We start from the raw sequence: 24,620 nt of genomic DNA on the forward strand, positions 1-24,620 counted from the left end.
TCAAGTTGTAGAAACATCTCACCGGAGCTAAATTGAGTCACAAAGCAAAGGGTCTGAATACTTATGTAAATGTGTTTATTTTTAATGCATTTCCAAAAATGTATTAAAAACCTGGTTCTCTCTTTGTCATTATTGGGTAGTGTGTAGATTGCTGAGAATTATATTTAATACATTTTAGAATAAGGCTGTAACGTAACAAAATGCAGGAAGAGTCAAGGGGGCTGAATACTTTCCGAAGGCACTGTACAGTGTGACAGAAAATGAGAAGAAAAAAAAAATCCAGAAAATCACATTGTAGGATTTTTAATGAATTTGCAAATTATGGTGGAAAATAAGTATTTGGTCACCTACAAACAAGCAAGATTTCTGGCTCTCACAGACCTGTAACTTCTTTAAGAGGCTCCTCTGTCCTCCACTCGTTACCTGTATTAATGGCACCTGGATTTTTCTCATTTTGTCTGTCATAGTTGAAGTGTACCTATGATGAAAATTACAGGCCTCTCATATTCTTAAGTGGGACAACTTGCACAATTGGTGGCTGACTAAATACTTTTTTGCCCCACTGTATATAAAAATAAAAAAAACACACTACCGGTCAAAAGTTTTAGAACACCTACTTATTCAAGGGTTTTTCTTTATTTGTACTTTTTTCCCTACATTGTAACTATGAAATAACACATGGAATCATGTACCAAAAAAAAGTGTTATACTGATCGAAGTATATTTGAGATTCTTCAAAGTAGTCACCCTTTGCCTTGATGACAGCTTTGCACACTCTTGGCATTCTCTCAACCAGCTTCAGCTGGAATGCTTTTCGAACGGCCTTGAACGTGTTCCCACATATGCTGAGCACTTTTTGGCTGCTTTTGTCCGGTGGCTAAGCGTACCAACAGGACGGAACATAGTCTGTTCATTGTCATGTCCTTTGTCCTCACTGGAACTTTCATGGCAGCGTGTCCATGTTCTGAGTCAGATTTTGTATTGTACTAGTCTTTCTCATACTTGTCTGTAACCATGTTCATAATGTTACTATTAGTTGAAAAATAAAACAGTAAAATACATCAGATCAGAGACGATTAGATTTATTTTTAAGTAACAATACAGAATATTAGAAAAATTAAGGGTCATGATAAACTTTTTTTGATAACTTCACTTTCAAGTACAGTATGAGCCAGTTGGCAACTGAAAGACATGGTAAGAATCTGGTAGCAACAGTGTAGCACCTAGAAGACGGGGTCAGAAAAATAGAACACTGTTTGTTTATGCTGAAAGTATGTAACAGACTGTTATTAAGTAGTCAACTTCTTTACATAAAGAGCTCTGTTTAATTGAGTTACATATTTTTAAAATTTTCCCTTTAAATAACAGCAGGCAATCTGGGGTGAAGTTTTCCCTAGGTACAGGTCAAGGATTAGCTTCCCCATCTCCCAATCCTAACCTTAACCATTAGTGTGGACTGGATGCTAAACTGACTAGAACAGCATCTAGGGGTAACTTCACCCTGGTCACACCACACCAGGCAGCCTCACTTCTCCCGCAGCGCCCTGGCCGTCTCGTCGAGGGCCTCGCGTGGCTCATTGGGGGGTGGGATCTTCAGATCTGTAGGCTCCACCCCCCACACCTCCGTGGCGTAGTCGGTGATGGTGCGGTCGCTAGAGAACTTCCCAGACGCAGCGATGTTCTTGATCACCATCTTGGTCCACTCCCTCGGGTTCTAAGGGGGAAAAAACAGGATATATAGATATAAATATAATGCCACTTTACTTTTACATTTTGGTCATTCAGCTATTTTTTTTAATACAAACACACACACACACTTGTCTGAAAAGACTTGCAGTAGTGAGTGCAAACATGTTTATGGTAGCATGTAAACCCTGTGGGAATTGAACCTACAACGTTGGTACAGCTAACACCACTGTCTTACCTACTGTGCCACCAAGGACCACCTTAGAATGGTAATTGTGCCCAGACGTACCTTTTCTGCAGGATGATCCGTATCAGGCTCTACTGTAATCTGGTCACAAAGATGATCCGTATCAGGCTCTATTGTAATCTATTCAGCAGGGTGATCCGTATCAGGCTCTACTGTAATCTATTCAGCAGGATGGTCCGTATCAGGCTCTACTGTAATCTATTCAGCAGGATGGTCCGTATCAGGCTCTACTGTAATCTATTCAGCAGGATGGTCCTCTACTGTATCAGGCTCTACTGTAATCTATTCAATCTATTCAGCAGGGTGATCCGTATCAGGCTCTACTGTAATCTATTCAGCAGGGTGATCCGTATCAGGCTCTACTGTAATCTATTCAGCAGGGTGATCCGTATCAGGCTCTACTGTAATCTATTCAGCAGGATGATCCGTATCAGGCTCTACTGTAATCTATTCAGCAGGATGATCCGTATCAGGCTCTACTGTAATCTATTCAGCAGGATGATCCGTATCAGGCTCTACTGTAATCAGGCTTCCGCAGCATTCCACCCTGCATCCCACTGCTGGCTTGCCTCTGAAGCTACACAGGGTTGGTCCTGGTCAGTCCCCTGGATGGGAGACTACATGCTACTGGAAGTGGTGTTGGAGGGCCAGTAGGAGGCACTCTTTCCTCTGGTCTAAAAAAAAATTCCCCAATGCCCCAGGGCAGTGATTTGGGACATTGCCCTGTGTAGGGTGCCATTTTTCACATGGGATGTTCAAACGGTTGTGTGGACTCTGTGGTCACTAAAGATACCATGGCACTTATTGTTAGAGTAGGGGTGTTCACCCTGGTGTCCTGGCTAAAGTCCCAACCTGGCCTTCATACCATCAAGACCATCTAATCATCCCCAGCTTCTAACTGGCTCATTCATTTCCCCTGTAACTATTCCCCAGGTCGTTGCTGTAAATGAGAATGTGTTCTCAGTCAACTTACCACGCTATTAGCTAGAGGTACATGGGGAATAATGATTACCTGATATAGTCATTATTAACTAGAGGTACATGGGGGAATAATGATGATTACCTGATAGTTATTATTAACTAGAGGTACATGGAGGATAATGATGATTACCTGATATAGTTCGTTGACTTTCTCCTGGCACGTTATGTAGTCCTCATAGTCTGCAAACACCTTGAAGCTGAAGACAGAGACAGTCAATGCCAAGACTCAGGAAGGACCACAGCAGCCAACAGTACTGTAGCCATAGAAATACAATTACTGGAATCAACATTCCCATTCAAATCAATGTTCGATGGGTGTTGCAGTCAAATTGACTGGAGAGGCGTTCCTCGACCCTTCTGGTAATTCTATGTCTGCATCCCAAAATGGCATCCAATTCCTTTTACAGTTGACTACTTTCGACCAGGGCCTGGTCAAAAGGAGTGCACTATATAGGGAATAGGGTGCCATAGGGCCTGGTCAAAAGTAGTGCACTATATAGGGAATAGGGTACCATTTTGGGGTTCACAGCCACTACCTACCGGTCATGGTTGAAAAGCATATTGGTGACATCTTTGAAGAGCTCTGGTTGTTTGGGACAGAAGAATCCACTGTTGATCTGATCAATGGCTTGCTTCAGTTCTGGAATCTTCTGGTAATACGTCATGGCATCGTAGCTTAGGAGGAGAGAACAGGAGGAGTAGCAACATTTCTCACAACAAGACATCATAGTCACATCTCTACATTACAAGTTTTACAAAAGAGCAACATCCCTTTCAACCAAAACGGGTCAACAATGTGTTCAGGGATTACTTCCTCAGTAAATCACACGAGTCAAGTTTCTTATTGAGTTAAGCATCGCATAACTTTGTGGCGCGGTCAATGTGGCGCGGTCAATGTGGCGCGGTCAATGTGGCGCGGTCAATGTGGCGCGGTCAATGTGGCGCGGTCAATGTGGCGCGGTCAATGTGGCATTGCATAAAGTATGACTCTTAGATTAGTATTAGATATATTTTGGGAAAACAAACCCTACCCTCTATGTCCCCCTGTGTGTGTGTGTGTGTTACCCCTGTACGTCCATCTGTGTGTGTGTTCCCCCTCTACGTCCATCTGTGTGTGTTACCCCTGTACGTCCATCTCTGCCACGTCCTCCACCCTCATGCCGAAGATGAACATGTTCTCCTCTCCAGCCTCCTCGGCCATCTCTACGTTGGCTCCGTCCATGGTGCCGATGGTGAGCGCTCCGTTCAGCATGAACTTCATGTTGCCAGTGCCGGACGCCTCCGTGCCAGCTGTGGAGATCTGCTCAGACAGGTCCGTGGCTGGGATGACTGTAGGGGGACATAGATTACTGTAGGGGGATAGATTACAACAGGGGGAAATAGATGACTGTAGGGGGATAGATGACTGTAGGGGGATAGATGACTGTAGGGGGATAGATGACTGTAGGGGGATAGATGACTGTAGGGGGATAGATGACTGTAGGGGGATAGATGACTGTAGGGGGATAGATGACTGTAGGGGGATAGATGACTGTAGGGGGATAGATGACTGTAGGGGGATAGATGACTGTAGGGGGATAGATGACTGTAGGGGGGTAGATGACTGTAGGGGGGGTTGATTACAACAGGGGGAAATAGATTACAGTAGGGGGACATAGAAAAGGGGAAAATAGATATAGAAAAACCGATCCATCTCTAATACAGGATACAGTTTATAGTGCACTAGTTCTGACCAGGGCCCGATTTACATTTACATTGCTCATGTTAGTCATTTAGCAGACTCTCTGATCCAGAGAGACTTGCCGTAGCGAGTCATTTAGCAGACTCTCTGATCCAGAGAGACTTGCCGTAGCGAGTCATTTAGCAGACTCTCTGATCCAGAGAGACTTGCCGTAGCGAGTCATTTAGCAGACTCTCTGATCCAGAGAGACTTACAGTAGTGAGTCATTTAGCAGACTCTCTGATCCAGAGAGACTGACAGTAGTGAGTCATTTAGCAGACTCTCTGATCCAGAGAGACTTACAGTAGGGAGTCATTTAACAGACTCTCTGATCCAGAGAGACTTACAGTAGGGAGTCATTTAACAGACTCTCTGATCCAGAGAGACTTACAGTAGTGAGTCATTTAGCAGACTCTCTGATCCAGAGAGACTTACAGTAGTCATTTAGCAGACTCTCTGATCCAGAGAGACTTACAGTAGTGAGTCATTTAGCAGACTCTCTTATCCAGAGAGACTGACAGTAGGGAGTCATTTAGCAGACTCTCTTATTGACAGTAGGGAGTCATTTAGCAGACTCTCTTATCCAGAGAGACTTACAGTAGTGAGTCATTTAGCAGACTCTCTGATCCAGAGAGACTTACAGTAGTGAGTCATTTAGCAGACTCTCTGATCCAGAGGGACTTACAGTAGTGAGTCATTTAGCAGACTCTCTGATCCAGAGGGACTTACAGTAGTGAGTCATTTAGCAGACTCTCTGATCCAGAGGGACTTACAGTAGTGAGTCATTTAGCAGACTCTCTGATCCAGAGAGACTTGCCGTAGCGAGTCATTTAGCAGACTCTGATCCAGAGAGACTTGCCGTAGCGAGTCATTTAGCAGACTCTCTGATCCAGAGAGACTTACAGTAGTGAGTCATTTAGCAGACTCTCTGATCCAGAGAGACTTGCCGTAGCGAGTCATTTAGCAGACTCTCTTATCCAGAGAGACTTGCCGTAGCGAGTCATTTAGCAGACTCTCTGATCCAGAGAGACTTGCCGTAGCGAGTCATTTAGCAGACTCTCTGATCCAGAGAGACTTGCCGTAGCGAGTCATTTAGCAGACTCTCTGATCCAGAGAGACTTGCCGTAGCGAGTCATTTAGCAGACTCTCTGATCCAGAGAGACTTGCCGTAGCGAGTCATTTAGCAGACTCTCTGATCCAGATAAACCTAATTGTTCCTGTAAGTCTAAGTTCATTGCTCAAGGGCAGACACTTTTTTTTTTACCTAGCCGGCTTGGGGATTCAAACCAGCAACCTTTCAGTTATTGGCCCAATGTTCTTAACCGCTAGGCTACCTGGCACATTTGGAACACACGTTTAGCGCTACCTGTATCTAATAGAGTAACTGCCAAAATAAAGGAAACACTTGAGTAAATGAAGGACAAAGTAAACTGAAAGCAGAGGCTTCCACACAGGTGTAGTTCCTGGGCGAATTAAACAATTAACATCCCATCATGCTTAGGGTCACATAAAAATGTTGGGCAGGCCATCATTTTGGCTACGCCCCCACAGGATGACAATTCCCTCATTCACAGGGCACGAGTGGTCACAATGGTTTGATGAGCATGAAAACGATGTAAACCATATGCCGTGGCCGTCTCAGTCACCAGATCTCAACCAATTGAACACTTATGGGAGACTCTGGAGCGACGCCTGAGACAGCATTTTCCACCATCATTAACACACAACAACCAAAAAAACCCCCACAGAATTATGTCATTTTTCGTGGAAGAATGTTGTCGGATCCCTCCGATAGAGTTCCAGACATTTGTAGAATCTATGCCGAGGTGCATTGAAGCTGTTCTGGCTCACAGTGACCCAAAACCCCTTTTTAAGACGCTTTATATGTTGACGGTTTCCTTTATTTTGGCAGTTACCTGGACGTCACTAATACTCCAAGGATAATGGTGATGCTTTTCCCCTGAAAAGGTAAGTATTATGTTGGCAGCATCATGTTATGGGTATGCTAGTCACTGGCAGGGACTGGGGAGTTTGTCAAGATCAAAATAAACATGAAAAAAAAAGAGCAAAGCCCATGACTTTCACTAGCAACTGTAGATATATACACAGTACCTTTCTCAGCCAGAGATAGACAGTACCTTTCTCAGCCAGAGATAGACAGTACCTTTCTCAGCCAGAGATAGACAGTACCTTTCTCAGCCAGAGAGACTGTAGTTCTCCAGAGATAGACAGTACCTTTCTCAGCCAGAGACTCTGTAGTTCTCCAGAGATAGACAGTACCTTTCTCAGCCAGAGACTCTGTAGTTCTCCAGAGATAGACAGTACCTTTCTCAGCCAGAGACTCTGTAGTTCTCCAGAGATAGACAGTACCTTTCTCAGCCAGAGACTCTGTAGTTCTCCAGAGATAGACAGTACCTTTCTCAGCCAGAGAGACTCTGTAGTTCTCCAGATAGAGACATTACCTTTCTCAGCCAGAGACTCTGTAGTTCTCCAGAGATAGACAGTACCTTTCTCAGCCAGAGATAGACAGTACCTTTCTCAGCCAGAGAGACTCTGTAGTTCTCCAGATAGAGACATTACCTTTCTCAGCCAGAGACTCTGTAGTTCTCCAGAGATAGACAGTACCTCTCAGCCAGAGAGACTCTGTAGTTCTCCAGAGATAGACAGTACCTTTCTCAGCCAGAGATAGACAGTACCTTTCTCAGCCAGAGAGACTCTGTAGTTCTCCAGATAGAGACATTACCTTTCTCAGCCAGAGACTCTGTAGTTCTCCAGAGATAGACAGTACCTTTCTCAGCCAGAGAGACTCTGTAGTTCTCCAGATAGAGACAGTACCTTTCTCAGCCAGAGATAGACATTACCTTTCTCAGCCAGAGAGACTCTGTATTTCTCCAGAGATAGACAGTACCTTTCTCAGCCAGAGACTCTGTAGTTCTCCAGATAGAGACATTACCTTTCTCAGCCAGAGACTCTGTAGTTCTCCAGAGATAGACAGTACCTTTCTCAGCCAGAGATAGACAGTACCTTTCTCAGCCAGAGAGACTCTGTAGTTCTCCAGATAGAGACATTACCTTTCTCAGCCAGAGACTCTGTAGTTCTCCAGAGATAGACAGTACCTTTCTCAGCCAGAGAGACTGTATTTCTCCAGATATAGACAGTACCTTTCTCAGCCAGAGATAGACAGTACCTTTCTCAGCCAGAGAGAGACAGTACCTTTCTCAGCCAGAGATAGACAGTACCTTTCTCAGCCAGAGATAGACAGTACCTTTCTCAGCCAGAGATAGACAGTACCTTTCTCAGCCAGATAGAGACAGTACCTTTCTCAGCCAGAGACTCTGTAGTTCTCCAGATAGAGACATTACCTTTCTCAGCCAGAGACTCTGTAGTTCTCCAGAGATAGACAGTACCTTTCTCAGCCAGAGAGACTCTGTAGTTCTCCAGATAGAGACATTACCTTTCTCAGCCAGAGAGACTCTGTAGTTCTCCAGATAGAGACAGTACCTTTCTCAGCCAGATAGAGACAGTACCTTTCTCAGCCAGAGAGACTCTGTAGTTCTCCAGGTAGATGACCTTCAGCTTGCTGCCCACCACAGGATCTTTGTTGACCACCTCTCCCACAGCCGTGATCAGCTTGATGATCATCTTGGCCATGTGGTACCCTGGCGCAGCCTGTAGAGGGAGACAAAGGATCCTTCTCAAATGTCGCTTTCCTCCATTCATGGGGTTGCATCCAAAAAAAGGGTACCATTTTCCCTATATTTAGTGCACTACTTTTAACCAGGGCCCCTAGTGCCTTTGACCGGGGTAGGGTAGTAGGTTCCAGGCGCACCGGTTTGTATCAAGAACTGCAACGCCACTGGGTTTGTCACTACTTTTTTTTACCAGGGGCCCCCTAGGGTCATGATAGTGCACTACTTTTTACCAGGGGCCCCCTAGGGTGTCAATTTCACTAGGGTGTCCCCTCTCCTCACTTCCTTCTCAAAATACATCTGAAGTAGAAGAGCCACAGTCCCTCCCCGTCGAGCCTTTTCCTCCAATAGATTATGAAAACGAGGGGAGAGGGTGTAAGGAATACATGAAAGACACAGGGAGAATCTCAATTGCATTTCCTTGATTCCTCGTGTCCGCTTTCCTCAAAACCCCATTGGATGAGAAAGTCAGGAGGTCATTCTCTCTTTTCCGATATTGAGAGAAAGAGTTGAAGGTAGTTTGATACGTACCTTGCCACCAATGATCACAGTCCGGGGAACAAAAGGTGCTTTTGGGTTCTTCCTGATGCCTTTAAAAAAAAAAGAAAATATTTGATCAGATTTTAAACAATAAAGTGTTACTTATCATAACCCTTTATGAAAAGGCCTTCGTAGAAGCTTCACAGATCATATATAACCAAGGGTCATCATAAGGCAGGGAGGCGAGGATCCCAAAGGTCACCCTATACACACACGACGTACGGTTGTACATGGTGACGATGTGAAGGCAGTTGAGGAGCTGGCGCTTGTACTCGTGAATCCTCTTGACGTGAACATCAAACATGGAGGACGGGTTGATTTCCACCATGTACTCTTTCTCCAGGTACTGGGAAAACTTCTCCTTGTTATCCTGGGCACAAAGACATGACTTGATACACATGGCATTCTAATCCCTTGTAGTGAATGAACTCCCTCTGACCAGGGGCCCTAACACTTCTGACGAGGGGGGCCCTAACACTTCTGACCAGGGGGGGCCCTAACACTTCTGACCAGGGGGCCCTAACACTTCTGACCAGGGGGCCCTAACACTTCTGACCAGGGGGCCCTAACACTTCTGACCAGGGGGGCCCTAACACTTCTGACCAGGGGGGCCCTAACACTTCTGACCAGGGGCCATAGGGCTCGCCACAAGCAGTCAATGGGGTAGAGTAGTACTTTAAAGTATTTTTTACTTAAGTAGTTTTTTGGGGCATCTGTACTTAACTATTTATATTTTTCACTACTTTCCTAAAGAAAATGTGGTACTTTTTACTCCATTAATTTTCTGACACCCAAAAGTACTCGTTACATTTTGAATGCTTAGCAGGACAGGAAAATGGTCAAATTTAGTCACTTATCAAGAGAACATCCCTGGTCATCTACTGCCTCTGGTCTGGAGGACTCACTAAACCCAAATGCTTTGTTTGTAAATTATGTCTGAGTGTGACCCTGGCTATCCGTAAATAAAACCAAAAGAAAGAAAATTGTGCCGTCTGGTTTTCTTAATATATATTAAAAATTTAAATCAAATAATTTCACTTGTACTTTTTCTTAAGTATGTTTCTGCAAATACATTTACTTATGATACTTAAGAATATTTAAACCCCAAACTTTTTTATTTATTTTTTACTCAAGTTGGATTTTACTGTGACTTTTACTTGAGTTATTTTCCACTAAAGGTATCTTTACTACAGTATGACATGCTACTTGTACCACCGCAGGAAGTAGAACACTAAGGTTCCATTTTGGGGCGTAACCCTGTTGAACCAATGGGATCAGTTGGAAAGGATGATCTTATGAAATAGTAACATCAACAAGCCCCAACACGTGTACCTAGGAACAAAACCCAATTATATATGGTCAACTTCCTGTCTACGCCGAGTTAGCATGGAATTAGGAGTTCCACACTGACGTGTACTCAGTGTATTTATTCAGTTGGTTGGATTGTTTGCTTGGCTGGGACATTGTTTTTATCCATGGGGGGGGTCATTTTCTGCCAATATTACTATTGGGAAATGGCATGGTTCTTCAGAACAGTAAACAAATATGCCCCATGATGCATTATAGGCCATGCATGTTGACTGTTGTTAATGAAGGGGTGGGGAGACTTTACCTGCTTGACTTTAGACACATCTCTAATGAAGGTATCATCGTCTACCAGCTCATTGAGTTTCTGTAACTGGCTGAGGTCCTTCACATATTCCTCCCCAATGGCCTAGTAACATGTAGACAAAGTACATGAAGGTGACATAGCAGATTAACAAAGAAAATTGCATTCAAAAGATACAGGAATATCAAAAGAGATAAAAACGGACAATCAAAGATGCCAATCAAACCTCAGCAATGAGCTCAGCCAATCCCGGGTTACAGAGGAGGAGCCAGCGTCTAGGAGTGATGCCATTGGTCTTGTTCTGGAACTTCTCCGGTTCTAATTCGCTGAAGTCTCGGAACCTTTCAGAACAAAAAAATAAATATATTTTAGATTCTAGAAGGACGCTACTAGAAGACGGTAGAATCGTGTTCAATAAGGCCCACCGTAGCAAAATAGTTGTTCAGAAGGTTATATTTAAAAAATATTTTGACGGCCTACCGGGGAACACTGCCTTGTTCAGGGACAAAACGACAGACTTTAATCTTTCGGTTACCGCCCCTACACTCCAACCACTAGGCTACCTGCCGCCCCTACACTCCAACCACTAGGCTACCTGCCACCCCTGGTTTCAGACAGTTGGGAGTTTCTCTTACACAACCTAGAGAAGCCCCATCGGACACATCTGAGAGAAAGCTGTTACTATCAGGGAGAATACAGTAGAGATGAACCATCTTACACGTCAGTCTTGATGATGTTGGAGTGTATCTCAGCGACTCCGTTGACGGCGTGAGATCCCACGATGCACAGGTGAGCCATGTTGACCCGCTTTCCCCCGTCCTCCTCGATCAGAGACATCCTGCGTATCCGATCCATGTCCTCTGGGAAGAGAGCTGAAATCTCCTGGAGCAACACCAGAAACACAGTCAGCTGGTCCCAATCCGCTCCATATCCCTCCTAAAAATCACATGATTCTGCCAATCTGAACAGTCCGGTTATTGACACAGTACAAGCAGCATGTCTATGGGTGAATTAGGGCCAAGAAGAGGAGTAGGGAGCGGATGGGGACCAGATGAGTGTCCATGAGTCTTGTAAGGGGGATACATTTCAAGTCATTCAGTATCAATGTATTCATACGCTTAGCAGGGAGCACAGCCCAGTCTATACAGTACGTACATCAGAATACCACCCACTGACCCCAGTCTATATAGTGGTACATCAGAATACCACCCACTGACCCCAGTCTATATAGTGGTACATCAGAATACCACCCACTGACCCCAGTCTATATAGTGGTACATCAGAATACCACCCACTGACCCCAGTCTATATAGTGGTACATCAGAATACCACCCACTGACCCCAGTCTATATAGTGGTACATCAGAATACCACCCACTGACCCCAGTCTATATAGTGGTACATCAGAATACCACCCACTGACCCCAGTCTATATAGTGGTACATCAGAATACCACCCACTGACCCCAGTCTATATAGTGGTACATCAGAATACCACCCACTGACCCCAGTCTATATAGTGGTACATCAGAATACCACCCACTGACCCCAGTCTATATAGTGGTACATCAGAATACCACCCACTGACCCCAGTCTATATAGTGGTACATCAGAATACCACCCACTGACCCCAGTCTATATAGTGGTACATCAGAATACCACCCACTGACCCCAGTCTATATAGTGGTACATCAGAATACCACCCACTGAACCCAGTCTATACAGTACGTACGTCTAGGTGTCCCTGGTTGATCCTGTAGATGATCTGGAGGTGTCTGGGTAGCAGGGTCTCCAGCAGTCCAATGGGCCAGCGCTCCAGAGCCTCGGGAAGCACCGTGTGATTGGTGTACGCAAAGGTCCGCTTGGTGATGGCCCACGCCTGATAGGAAAGAGCAATGGTTCTAATAGCGCAGTACACACTGAATGACGTAGCCTGGTCACTTTAAATTATGTTTACATACTGCTTTACTCCCCTCATATGTCTATTCTGATATATTTTAGTCAACACCACTACAACATTGCTCATCCAAATATTTATACATTTCTTAATTCCATTACTTTTAGATGTGCGTATTGTTAGATACTGCTGCACTGTTGGAGCTGGGAACACAAGCATTTAGTTAGATACTACTGCACTGTTGGAATTAGGAACACAAGCATTTCTCTATACCCGCAATAACATCTGCTAAATATGTGTATGTGACCAATAACATTTGATTTGATGGCCCCAGATCTGTTTTGTGCCCTTTAGCCAACTTCTGTGGATATACCAGGCTACAACAGACGAGGCACTTGTTCTATGACAAAGGTGCTGCGCTGCATGGCTTTAGGGTTCAAGGTGCTGCGCTGCATGGCTTTAGGGTTCAAGGTGCTGCGCTGCATGGCTTTAGGGTTCAAGGTGCTGCGCTGCATGGCTTTAGGGTTCAAGGTGCTGCGCTGCATGGCTTTAGGGTTCAAGGTGCTGCGCTGCATGGCTTTAGGGTTCAAGGTGCTGCGCTGCATGGCTTTAGGGTTCAAGGTGCTGCATGGCTTTTCACTCATCTACCCAACACACCACACAAAGACTTATTATGCAAGTTTAGACAAAGTTAGTGTTTTTATTTTCATACAATAAATAAATCAGTTTCATCCTCTCCCTCTCTTAAAACGCACCGTGTCCCAGTCGAGTTTCTCAATGTCCACAAAGACCCTCATGAGCTCTGGGATGGCCATGGCAGGATGAGTGTCATTCAGCTGGATGGCCACCTGTCAACAAAAAAGAACAACCAACTGTATTTGTTGTTGTTAGGATTCAGTGGAGTCGTGATAAATCAATAAGTAACCTACTTTCTCTGGGAAGCTGTCGAAGGAGACCGGGCCGGAGAAGCCCTTCTTGGAGTTCTTGAAGCGTCGGATAATGTCCTGGAGGGTAGCAGCCACCACAAAGTACTCCTGCTTCAGCCGCAGCTCCTTCCCTTCAAAGAACTACAACAAATCAAATAAAATGTTATTTGTCACATACACATGGTTAGCAGATGTTATTGGTCACATACACATGGTTAGCAGATGTTAATGCGAGTGTAGCGAAATGCTTGTGCTTCTAGTTCCGACAATGCAGTAATAACCAACAAGTAATCTAGCTAACAATTCCAAAACTACTACCTTATACACAGTGTAAGGGGATAAAGAATATGTACATAAGAATATATGAATGAGTGATGGTACAGAGCGGCATAGGCAAGATGCAGTAGATGGTATTGAGTGCAGTATATACATATGAGATGAGTATGTGGAGGAATCAAGGTGTGCGTGCCGAAATGGCACCCTATACGTTATAGTGCACTACTGTATACCAGGACCTATAGGGTAGTGCACTACAATAGACAAGGGCTCATAGGGTAGTACACTACTTTAGACCAGGGCCTATCGGGAAACATCCACAAATACGAGGGGGAAGTCAAGAGGTGCCAAGCGAGAATTTAAAAACACACACACACAGTTGGTAGAGCATGGTGGTTGCAACACCAGGGTTGTGGGATCAATTCCCAGGAGGGGACCAGTGTGTGAAAAATCATTGAATATGTATGCGCACTCAATATTGTAAGTCGCTCTGGGTAAGAGCGTCTGCTAAACGACGCGAAAGAGAGCCGGAGGGAGACAAAATGTACTAACATCTAAGTGGTCAATGTACCAATCTAGAACTTACGTTATCGTTGGGGTAAAGCACACGAGAAATATTCTCCGCCAGATTCCTGTCCAGAACAGCTTGGATGTAATCTCCAACATTGACTGAGGAGACATAGAAGTGATTTAACAGGGACCTTAATGGGAGAGGACATAAGTTATTTTTATTTATTTTACCTTTAACTAGGCAAGTCAGTTAAGAACAAATTCTTATTTTCAATGACGGCCTAGGAACAGCGGGTTAACTGCCTTGTTCAGGGGCAGAACTACAGATTTGTACCTTGTCAGCTCGGGGATATGTTTTGGAGAATGTGTAAACGGTCGGTGGAGAAGCTAGCTACGATCCGGCTCGTTTTGTTTGTTTGTGAAAGACAATACAGCCAGCCACATTACCATAACTCTGTTTATACAGGAGCCTCCGTTATGAGGTTTGCATCTAATTATTGTATCAAATGAATGAGTAAAGATTAAACTATTTCTGAAATTATATAATGTGATTTTAAACCGTTAATGTGAGAAAATTGTAACTAAGTCATTGGCCCCGCCCCCATAAACACAGACATGATCTGACATCATTGGACAGCCCTTTTCTACTGTTCCGAATAAAACCCCCACCAGAGGAAATCTTCGAGACCATGAGTACCTCGATCACCGAGGGGGCGAAGGTTTGAGTAGAGACCACAAAAACCTCAGTATAAGCTAAGGTTGTAATGGTTGTAGAATTCCTAACCAAATCACGTGGATCATTGGCTACACAGGTGGAAATGGTTCAACTCTGAGACTGTCGACCAGACAGAATAAGAGCAGATCTTAGATACTACTTACTAGTCTGCAGCTAGAAATTGTCAACCTGAAAATGCGAGGAACGACAAAACATCTATCTATAAGAACATTTCTGAATGGTATTCCGAAGTAACCATTCTAACCACGAGAGAAGATCAGATGAACTTTCCAACAGAAAGACAGACGATTCCCCACCCACTTCCCAGTCCCCACCCACTTCCCAGTCCCCACCCACTTCCCAGTCCCCACCCACTTCCCACCCACTTCCCTTTGTCCACCAAGCCGTCATATTGGCTTAGACCACTAGGGAACCTCCCCTATCATTTCCTTGTAACCATATCTACTGTTTGTTTATGCCTTTCTGTGATTATTTAGTTAGTTTAGTAAATAAATGATTAAGACAATTGATGTATGGATGACATAGTGAAGTCTGGGTTCGTGCAGATAACCAACAATTTACGACGTTTGGAATGAGATTAACGTGAGGTAAAGAATCATTCATTAATAGAAGACTAATTGATCAGATATTAAAATATCTGAAGAGTTATATTAGAAAAATTATAACTTTATAATCTGAAGATTTTTCTTGGTACCCTGACTTCCTAGTTAATTACATGTACATAATTTGTTTAATCACGTAATAATAATAATAACAGAGAATTGATTTGATAAATGAACAGTCTTCAATTTAGTGATACCAAAGACACGACACCACTTACAGTCCATCAGGTTGAAGTCGTTGGGAGCTCTGGCAGACCACAGCCTCATGGTGTTGACTGTGTTGTTCATATACCCAGGGATGGGTGTGTCATAAGGCATAGCAAGGACCACCTATCGAGGCAAGGCATTGGGGGGGGAAATAAGATTAGGTTGAAGATGAAGATGTAAGACTCATTCATCATCTTAAAACTTCCTTCCAAATAAGATTAAGGGTCAATTCAAGACGATAAATTTTAAAAATACCAAACTCAATAAAATCATAGATATGCAGGTACTGTACATAGTGAGTCAACCTGTGGGAAGAATTGGGAACACTTGAATTTAACATTAGAAATATCAGTAACACTTTTAGCAAAGTTGAATAATGACCAAAACAATCTTTAACACCACAATGACCCTTAGTTGCTGTTATACCTGTGTAATAACACAAGTGACAATGTAAGTACATTAGAAAATGCATCTCAAATCCCCATCAGATATGCAGGTACTAAGTGGTACAACTTAGCACTATTATCAGCATGTTACAAATTTAAAAAAAAGGTAGTATTCATTATCATGACTTTAAGTACCTGTGTGTCCACCCATTTGGCCCCTTCCTTAGACTCCTCCACTCTGCCGTAGAAGTGCACTGGTAGCATGTACTCAGGGCGGGCCTTCTCCCAAGGGTTACCATGACGCAGCCAATCGTCTGCTTCTTCCACCTAGGAGCAAGCCAATCACAAGCCAACATACTAAATCGAAGTGTGACTAAGCAAAACTTGAATGGGTGAATATGTTTAATAGAACCATAGCCTGGTCTCAGATCAGTGTGTGTTCTTGCCAACTCCAGCGCTCATTGTCAAGCCAATGGCATGACAACACAAACAGAGTGGTAGTCAGGCTAATAAAGCCGTAGATGGTCCATGTACAGCAGTAGTAGAAGTACAGTACAGCATGGGTACATTATAGTTACAGTACACATACAGATAGACAGTACAGGATATAAGCCGCCTCCAACGTCATTTTAGAGAATTTGGCAGTAGGTCCAAACGGCCTCACAGCCGCAGACCATGTGTATCCACGACAGCCCAGGACCTCCACATCAGACTTCTTTACCTGTGGGATCGTCTGAGACCAGCCACCCAGACAGCTGATGAAACTGTGGGATCGTCTGAGACCAGCCACCCAGACAGCTGATGAAACTGTGGGATCGTCTGAGACCAGCCACCTGGACAGCTGATGAAACTGTGGGATCGTCTGAGACCAGCCACCCAGACAGCTGATGAAACTGTGGGATCGTCTGAGAACAGGCACCCGGTCAGCTGATGAAACTGCGGGATCGTCTGAGACCAGCCACCCAGACAGCTGATGAAACTGTGGGATCGTCTGAGACCAGCCACCCAGACAGCTGATGAAACTGTGGGATCGTCTGAGACCAGCCACCCAGACAGCTGATGAAACTGTGGGATCGTCTGAGACCAGCCACCTGGACAGCTGATGAAACTGTGGGATCGTCTGAGACCAGCCACCCAGACAGCTGATGAAACTGTGGGATCGTCTGAGACCAGCCACCTGATGAAACTGTGGGATCGTCTGAGACCAGCCACCTGGACAGCTGATGAAACTGTGGGTTTGCACAACCAAAGAATTTCTGCATAAACTGTCAGAAAACGTCTCAGGGAAGCTCATCTGTGTGCTCGTCGTCCTCACCAGGGTCTTGACCCGACTGCAGTTCAGCGTTGTAACCGACTTCAGTGGGGAAATGATCACCTTCGATGGCCACTGGCACGTTGGAGAAGTGTGCTCATCACGGATGAATCCTGGTCTCAACTGTACCGGGCAGATGGCGTGTATGGTGTCGGTGGGGTTACGGTACGGGGAGGCATAAGCTACGGACAATTGAACACAATTGCATTTTTAAATCAACGGCCATTTAAATGCACAGCGATATCGTGACGTGATCCTGAGGCCCATTGTCGTGCCATTCATCCACCACCATCACCTCATGTTTCAGCATGATAATGCATGGCCCCATGTCGCAAGGATCTGTACACAATCCCTGGAAGCTGAAAATGTCCCAGTTCTTCAATGGCCTGCATACTCACCAGACATGTCACCCACTGAGCATGTTTGGGATGCTCTGGATCTACGTGTACAACAGCGTGTTTCAGTTCCCTCCAATATCAAACAACTTCCCACAGCCATTGAAGAGGAGTGAGACAACATTCCACAGGCCACAATCAACAGCCTGATCAACTCTATGAGAAGGAGATGTGGCGCTGTATGAGGCAAATGGTGGTCAGAAAATATAAATTGACACATTTTACTGAGTTAGTTTGTCTAAACGAAATAAATTCATTAGGCCCTAATCTATGAATTTCACATAAAATACTTCTGTTTCATAAACTGCCTCAGATGAAGAAGCCGGATGTAGAGGTCCTGGGCTGGCGTGGTTACATGTGGTCTGCGGTTGGGAGGCTTCTCTAAAACGATGTTGGAGGTGGCTTATGGTAGATAAATGAACATTCAATTCTGGCAACAGCCCTTGTGGACATTCCTGCAATCAGCATGCCAATTGCACGCTCCCTCAAAACTTGAGACATCTGCGGCATTGTGTTGTGACAAAACGGCACATTTTAAAGTGGCCTTTTATTGTCCTTTTATTGTCCTTACTTAAAATATCTTACATGTACGCTTTTAATTTCAGAATAAAAATAAACACAATAGGCCATACATAATTATTATGAACACATTTTTGTCATAATATTATATATATATAATATTATTTATTTTTTTAAATCAGTGGAAATCCACCCCTGTCACACTGTTGCAATCCAGGCTGGAGCCATAGAGAGGAAGGACGTGGGTCACCACAGTGTTGCAGACCTGGAACCTTTCAAAAATACATTTTAGCGTTTGCTCGAATCTGATTGGACTCTCAGGTGTCAGATGGGCAGGATTATTCGATTGGTTCCACTGCATCAAAACAAGCCCAGATAAAGTATTAGAAATGATTTTGAATAGCATTTGAACCCAGGTCTGCGGTGTCGGTCAATCATTTAACAGAAAGAGGTTCACTGCTGCCTGTCTCCACTCTCTTTTGAAGTGGTGAAAACACTGGCTTTTATCCCAAATAGCACCCTATTCCCTATATAGTGCACATCTTATGAACAGAGCCCTACGGCCCCTGGTCCAAAGTAGTACACTACATAGGGAATAGGGTGCCATTTGGGACCAGTGCCTGTTGCGATAGCCTTCTCAACCTCTGAGCCAACCAATCGACGTGTTGTTGCCCTTGTTTGGATTCTGATAACAACCTACAGTACAATACACACCAGAGGGGATTTGCCCTTTTGAATTTGGGCTGTGTGTTTGCAGTGCAATGCACTTTTGAACGCTGAACTAGACTGTTTTGATTATTCATTGACTGAAGTGGAGAGGCATGCATGAAACCTGTCCTCTACATACCGAATAGTGTTGTAGAAATTACACTCTACTGCAAAGAATGAAATCCTTGTGGTTTGTCATTGTTAAAATAAGTGTATATCTATATATCTAATAGGGTAAGACAGTTTAAATAAGCTCATGATGCATTTATTAATTATATTCTCCAAGAATCAAATGATACATCTCAATAATTTAGTCAAAAACCTGGATGTATCCAATCCCAGATTGCCCCTTTAAAATGCAGTGGAATAAAGCAGAGAAGAGGGTTGTTACCTGCCAGCCGTTCTTGATCTTCTGATTGAAGATCCCATACTCATAACGGATGCCATAACCGTACGCTGCCAGACCCAGGGTGGCCATCGAGTCCAGGAAACATGCTGGTCAGGGAATTTAAATTAATTACCAGTCGATGTTTCAAAAATACTAAACCGATGAAGTTTAAAGACACAGTGGATGCAAAGAAAACCTGTATGGCGTAGGGGGGTAGAGTATAGCTTAAAGTATGGTGTAAAGTATGGCATAATGTATGGCGTAGGGGGGTAGAGTATAGCTTAAAGTATAGCTTAAAGTATGGCATAATGTATGGCGTAGGGGGTAGAGTATAGCTTAAAGTATGTTGTAAGGTGTAAAGTATGGTGTAGGGGGTAAAGTATGGCGTAGGGGGTAGAGTATAGCTTAAAATATGGTGTAAGGTGTACAGTATGGCGTAGGGGGTAAAGTATGGCGTAGGGGGTAAAGTATAGCTTAAAGTATGGTGTAAGGTGTAAAGTATGGCATAATGTATGGCGTAGGGGGTAAAGTATGGCATAGTATTTCTTAGTATCTGTTCTGGAATATTCCTATGGAGGTTAGTTATAGCGACTATAGGAGTTGGCTTATTAGAACAAACAGATCTGGGACCAGGCTACAGAGAGGTTGATAATGTCCTTCGTGGAATGAAGATCTGCTCTCATGTCAAAAAGGCTGCGTTTACACAGGGAGCCCAATTCTGATCTTTTCCCACTAATTGGTCTTCTGACCAAATCAGACCAGCTGTTTTTTTTGAGAATTGAGCTGCCTGTGTAAACACAGCCAAACTATAGAAGGGACATGCAGCCATCCAAACAGCCTCCTACGGTTGGTTAAACTTCCTGTTTTGGCCAGCCAACAACAGCCTCATAGTGTTAGGTAAACTTCCTGTTCTGGCTTGCAGACAGGAGAGGTTTGCTGTAGTTTTCCACCCGATGACGACCCAGTGTATTCTGTGCTACATTAAATAGAACCCTGTAGCCCGGTCCCATTGGTTCGGTGTAGCCAACTTCTTTGGTCATGAACCACCATAGAAGTTAGCAAGGACACACACCTAACACTTGGTCCGTACTGTACCTGCCAGTCTGCCCAGGCCTCCGTTCCCCAGCCCTGCATCTTCCTCCATCTCTTCCAGATCCTCCATGTCCAAACCCAGCTACACAACAAACAGACACTTCAATTCAACTTGTTCAGGCAATACAACAACATAAAAGGGGACAGTCCCATATTAGTGTTTAATAATGTAGGAGTGTCCAAACTCAGCTACACAACAAACAGACACTTCAATTCAACTTGTTCAGGCAATACAACAAGCCCCATATTAGTGTTTAATAATGTAGAAGCTGATGCATCACATGATCACGCTTAACCTGCACGACCAAGGTGTGGCAATCGCGCTTAACCTGCTCGACTAAGGTGTTAATCACGCTTAACCTGCTCGACTAAGGTGTTAATCACGCTTAACCTGCTCGACTAAGGTGTTTTAATCACGCTTAACCTGCTCGACTACGGTGTTAATCACGCTTAACCTGCACGACTAAGGTGTGGCAATCACGCTTTCACAGTTGTTGAGAAATTCTGTCTCTTGTAACAGATGTTTTAGTCTCTGGCTCCAGTGGTTCCTGCCTGTAGACATGCCATTGGTGTGCTCCAGACATCTCTCAGTTCTGTCTCACCTGGTAGATGGCCTCGTCACAGGCGTTCTGCAGCCCCAGGTTAATCATGGTGTTCTGGAGGGTTCTGCCCATGTAGAACTCCAGGGAGAGGTAGTACACCCGCTGGTCAAGGAGAACAGGGGTGTATTCATTAGGGGGCAGACCATAATCAAAAAAAATAATACATTTTGCAACGCAAACCCGTTTATTCCAATTAGAAAACATTTTGCATTAAAAAAAGAGAGAGTTTGTATTGAACAACGTCAGGTAAGTCAATCCCAGCTTTAGTTCTGTTCTCTGTGTGCTTCCTAGTGATGAACACATCCCAGGAACATGCAACATTCAGTACTAATACAACACTGGCACGTTTCAAAAAAAAAAAAAAAAAAAGAAGAAGTTCTCAGAGTAGGAGTGTAATCCTTTTCATTATGATGTGAAAGTCAAAACTGATCCGAGATCAGCTCTCCTACTCTCAGATTCTTCCGGAATACAACCGGGCCATTGAAACTATGATTTCATGAGAGTCCTATAGCTTCATGGTAAGGCTAAATATAGTCTTCATCAGAATTTCTCTCTCCTTCCTCCCAAAGTGTACAGTTGTTTAACTCCCTTCACTAAAAGGAAAATGGCTGGTATAAGAAATGGTGGAAACGCCCACTAACCTATGGTCTCCACCAATCCAACGCCATTAGAAATAAATGGTGGAAACGCCCACTAACCTATGGTCTCCACCAATCCAACGCCATTAGAAATAAATGGTGGAAACGCCCACTAACCTATGGTCTCCACCAATCCAACGCCATTAGAAATAAATGGTGGAAACGCCCACTAACCTATGGTCTCCACCAATCCAACGCCATTAGAAATAAATGGTGGAAACGCCCACTAACCTATGGTCTCCACCAATCCAACGCCATTAGAAATAAATGGTGGAAACGCCCACTAACCTATGGTCTCCACCAATCCAACGCTATTAGAAATAAATGGTGGAAACGCCCACTAACCTATGGTCTCCACCAATCCAGCGCTATTAGAAATAAATGGTGGAAACGCCCACTAACCTATGGTCTCCACCAATCCAGCGCTATTAGAAATAAATGGTGGAAACGCCCACTAACCTATGGATTGGTGGAGACCAACGCTATTAGAAATAAATGGTGGAAACGCCCACTAACCTATGGTCTCCACCAATCCAACGCTATTAGAAATAAATGGTGGAAACGCCCACTAACCTATGGTCTCCACCAATCCAACGCTATTAGAAATAAATGGTGGAAACGCCCACTAACCTATGGTCTCCACCAATCCAACGCTATTAGAAATAAATGGTGGAAACGCCCACTAACCTATGGTCTCCACCAATCCAGCGCTATTAGAAATAAATGGTGGAAACGCCCACTAACCTATGGATTGGTGGAGACCAACGCTATTAGAAATAAATGGTGGAAACGCCCACTAACCTATGGTCTCCACCAATCCAACGCTATTAGAAATAAATGGTGGAAACGCCCACTAACCTATGGTCTCCACCAATCCAACGCCATTAGAAATAAATGGTGGAAACGCCCACTAACCTATGGTCTCCACCAATCCAACGCTATTAGAAATAAATGGTGGAAACGCCCACTAACCTATGGTCTCCACCAATCCAACGCCATTAGAAATAAATGGTGGAAACGCCCACTAACCTATGGATTGGTGGAGACCAACGCTATTAGAAATAAATGGTGGAAACACCCACTAACCTATGGTCTCCACCAATCCAACGCTATTAGAAATAAATGGTGGAAACGCCCACTAACCTATGGTCTCCACCAATCCAACGCTATTAGAAATAAATGGTGGAAACGCCCACTAACCTATGGTCTCCACCAATCCAACGCTATTAGAAATAAATGGTGGAAACGCCCACTAACCTATGGTCTCCACCAATCCAACGCCATTAGAAATAAATGGTGGAAACACCCCTATGGTCTCCACCAATCCAACCTATTAGAAATAAATGGTCTCTCCACCAATCCAACGCTATTAGAAATAAATGGTGGAAACGCCCACTAACCTATGGTCTCCACCAATCCAACGCTATTAGAAATAAATGGTGGAAACACCCACTAACCTATGGTCTCCACCAATCCAACGCCATTAGAAATAAATGGTGGAAACGCCCACTAACCTATGGTCTCCACCAATCCAACGCTATTAGAAATAAATGGTGGAAACGCCCACTAACCTATGGTCTCCACCAATCCAACGCTATTAGAAATAAATGGTGGAAACACCCACTAACCTATGGTCTCCACCAATCCAACGCCATTAGAAATAAATGGTGGAAACGCCCACTAACCTATGGTCTCCACCAATCCAACGCTATTAGAAATAAATGGTGGAAACACCCACTAACCTATGGTCTCCACCAATCCAACGCCATTAGAAATAAATGGTGGAAACGCCCACTAACCTATGGTCTCCACCAATCCAACGCTATTAGAAATAAATGGTGGAAACGCCCACTAACCTATGGTCTCCACCAATCCAACGCTATTAGAAATAAATGGTGGAAACGCCCACTAACCTATGGTCTCCACCAATCCAGCGCTATTAGAAATAAATGGTGGAAACGCCCACTAACCTAGAAGGAGATATTATCAGGAAGCATCCAGAGGGTGCAGATTGATGATAATGATGACGAGGGGCAGCAGACGGAAACATGTATTAGAAAGGGAGGCGGGGCTGTGACTAGTGATGGTCATTCCGAGTCTTTTCGGAGAGCCACATTATTTGGCTCCGTTGACATAAAAAAATAAAAAATAAGAGACGCGTAAATTGGGTCCCAAACAGCTCTTTATTCCAAACTCTTGAAAATCGACCTTGAATTTTTTTTTTTCCAATTGCAAATCTCAAATGTAATCCAAAAAGTAGGGTCCCATGTCAGATCGTGATATGCACGTTCAGATACATATTTACATAACCACACTTTTTTGGGGGGAGGGGGGAGCGCAGTGCAAAAACGAGCGTGGACCGGATCGATATGCTCTCTCCACTATGCATTATTTGTTTGCAGTGACGATTCACCATCTTCTGATAATTATTTTGTAATTTATTAGCAGATAATCGTTGTTTGAAACTCAAAAAAAAGGTGTTAGTAGACGCAGTATGCAAAGTTCACCAAAAAGAGCCATTTGAACGACCCATCACTAGCTAATACTGGACCAAATAAGGACAGCACAAGACAGGCAAGTAAAGCCAGGATAAATTCTCCAAAACAAAAGTACAGCATGATATTTGGAAAAGCCAACAACTTTACCTTGGGATCGGTCTCGTAGTAGAACTGCTGGGTTCTGATCCATCTTCCCACCAGGTGATCTCGAACCGTGTGCGCGAGGGCGAAGTAATAATCTCGCGGCGTCGCTACATTCCTGTCTTTGACCAAAGTGAAGTGGAGGTGTCGGTTAAAACCTTTCTTCAACTCGGCGACGTTCTCCACCCCGACAATTCCTCTGATACTGATCTGTTTACGCTTCTCCTGGTCAGTGAGAGGAGCCGCCATGCTGCTGAACAAAACGGCTGCTGGCAGTCATTCAATTTCAACTCTTAAAGTGGAGAAATTAAGTTTAG

General features: G+C 44.1%; 1 protein-coding gene across 3 annotated transcripts; it reads right to left on the minus strand.

The window, feature by feature from the left end:
- Window positions 1–1,066: 1,066 nt before the first annotated feature.
- Window positions 1,067–24,620, minus strand: LOC112247874 (glycogen phosphorylase, liver form). 3 transcript variants are annotated; one of them, XM_024416683.2, is made up of 21 exons: window positions 24,310–24,619; window positions 21,027–21,128; window positions 20,428–20,506; window positions 19,336–19,439; window positions 16,206–16,337; window positions 15,636–15,747; window positions 14,156–14,238; window positions 13,297–13,434; window positions 13,123–13,215; window positions 12,203–12,349; window positions 11,191–11,354; window positions 10,699–10,813; window positions 10,476–10,577; window positions 9,086–9,233; window positions 8,855–8,913; window positions 8,162–8,303; window positions 4,036–4,243; window positions 3,455–3,589; window positions 3,045–3,111; window positions 1,530–1,714; window positions 1,067–1,223 (listed from the first exon to the last, which is right to left on the minus strand). In XM_024416683.2, exons 1-21 carry the CDS (start codon window positions 24,550–24,552, stop codon window positions 1,118–1,120), a joined length of 2,664 nt encoding a protein of 887 aa, XP_024272451.1. In that variant the 5' UTR covers window positions 24,553–24,619; the 3' UTR covers window positions 1,067–1,117. The 3 variants fall into 3 exon arrangements, 2 of the variants coding, with proteins under 2 accessions (XP_024272451.1, XP_042181090.1); XM_042325156.1 differs by having other exon boundaries at window positions 1,067–1,714; window positions 24,310–24,617; XR_002953144.2 differs by lacking the exons at window positions 1,067–1,223; window positions 1,530–1,714; window positions 3,045–3,111 and having other exon boundaries at window positions 3,980–4,243; window positions 24,310–24,620.

Source organism: Oncorhynchus tshawytscha, linkage group LG08, assembly GCF_018296145.1.
Source record: "Oncorhynchus tshawytscha isolate Ot180627B linkage group LG08, Otsh_v2.0, whole genome shotgun sequence".
Lineage (NCBI taxonomy): Eukaryota > Metazoa > Chordata > Actinopteri > Salmoniformes > Salmonidae > Oncorhynchus > Oncorhynchus tshawytscha.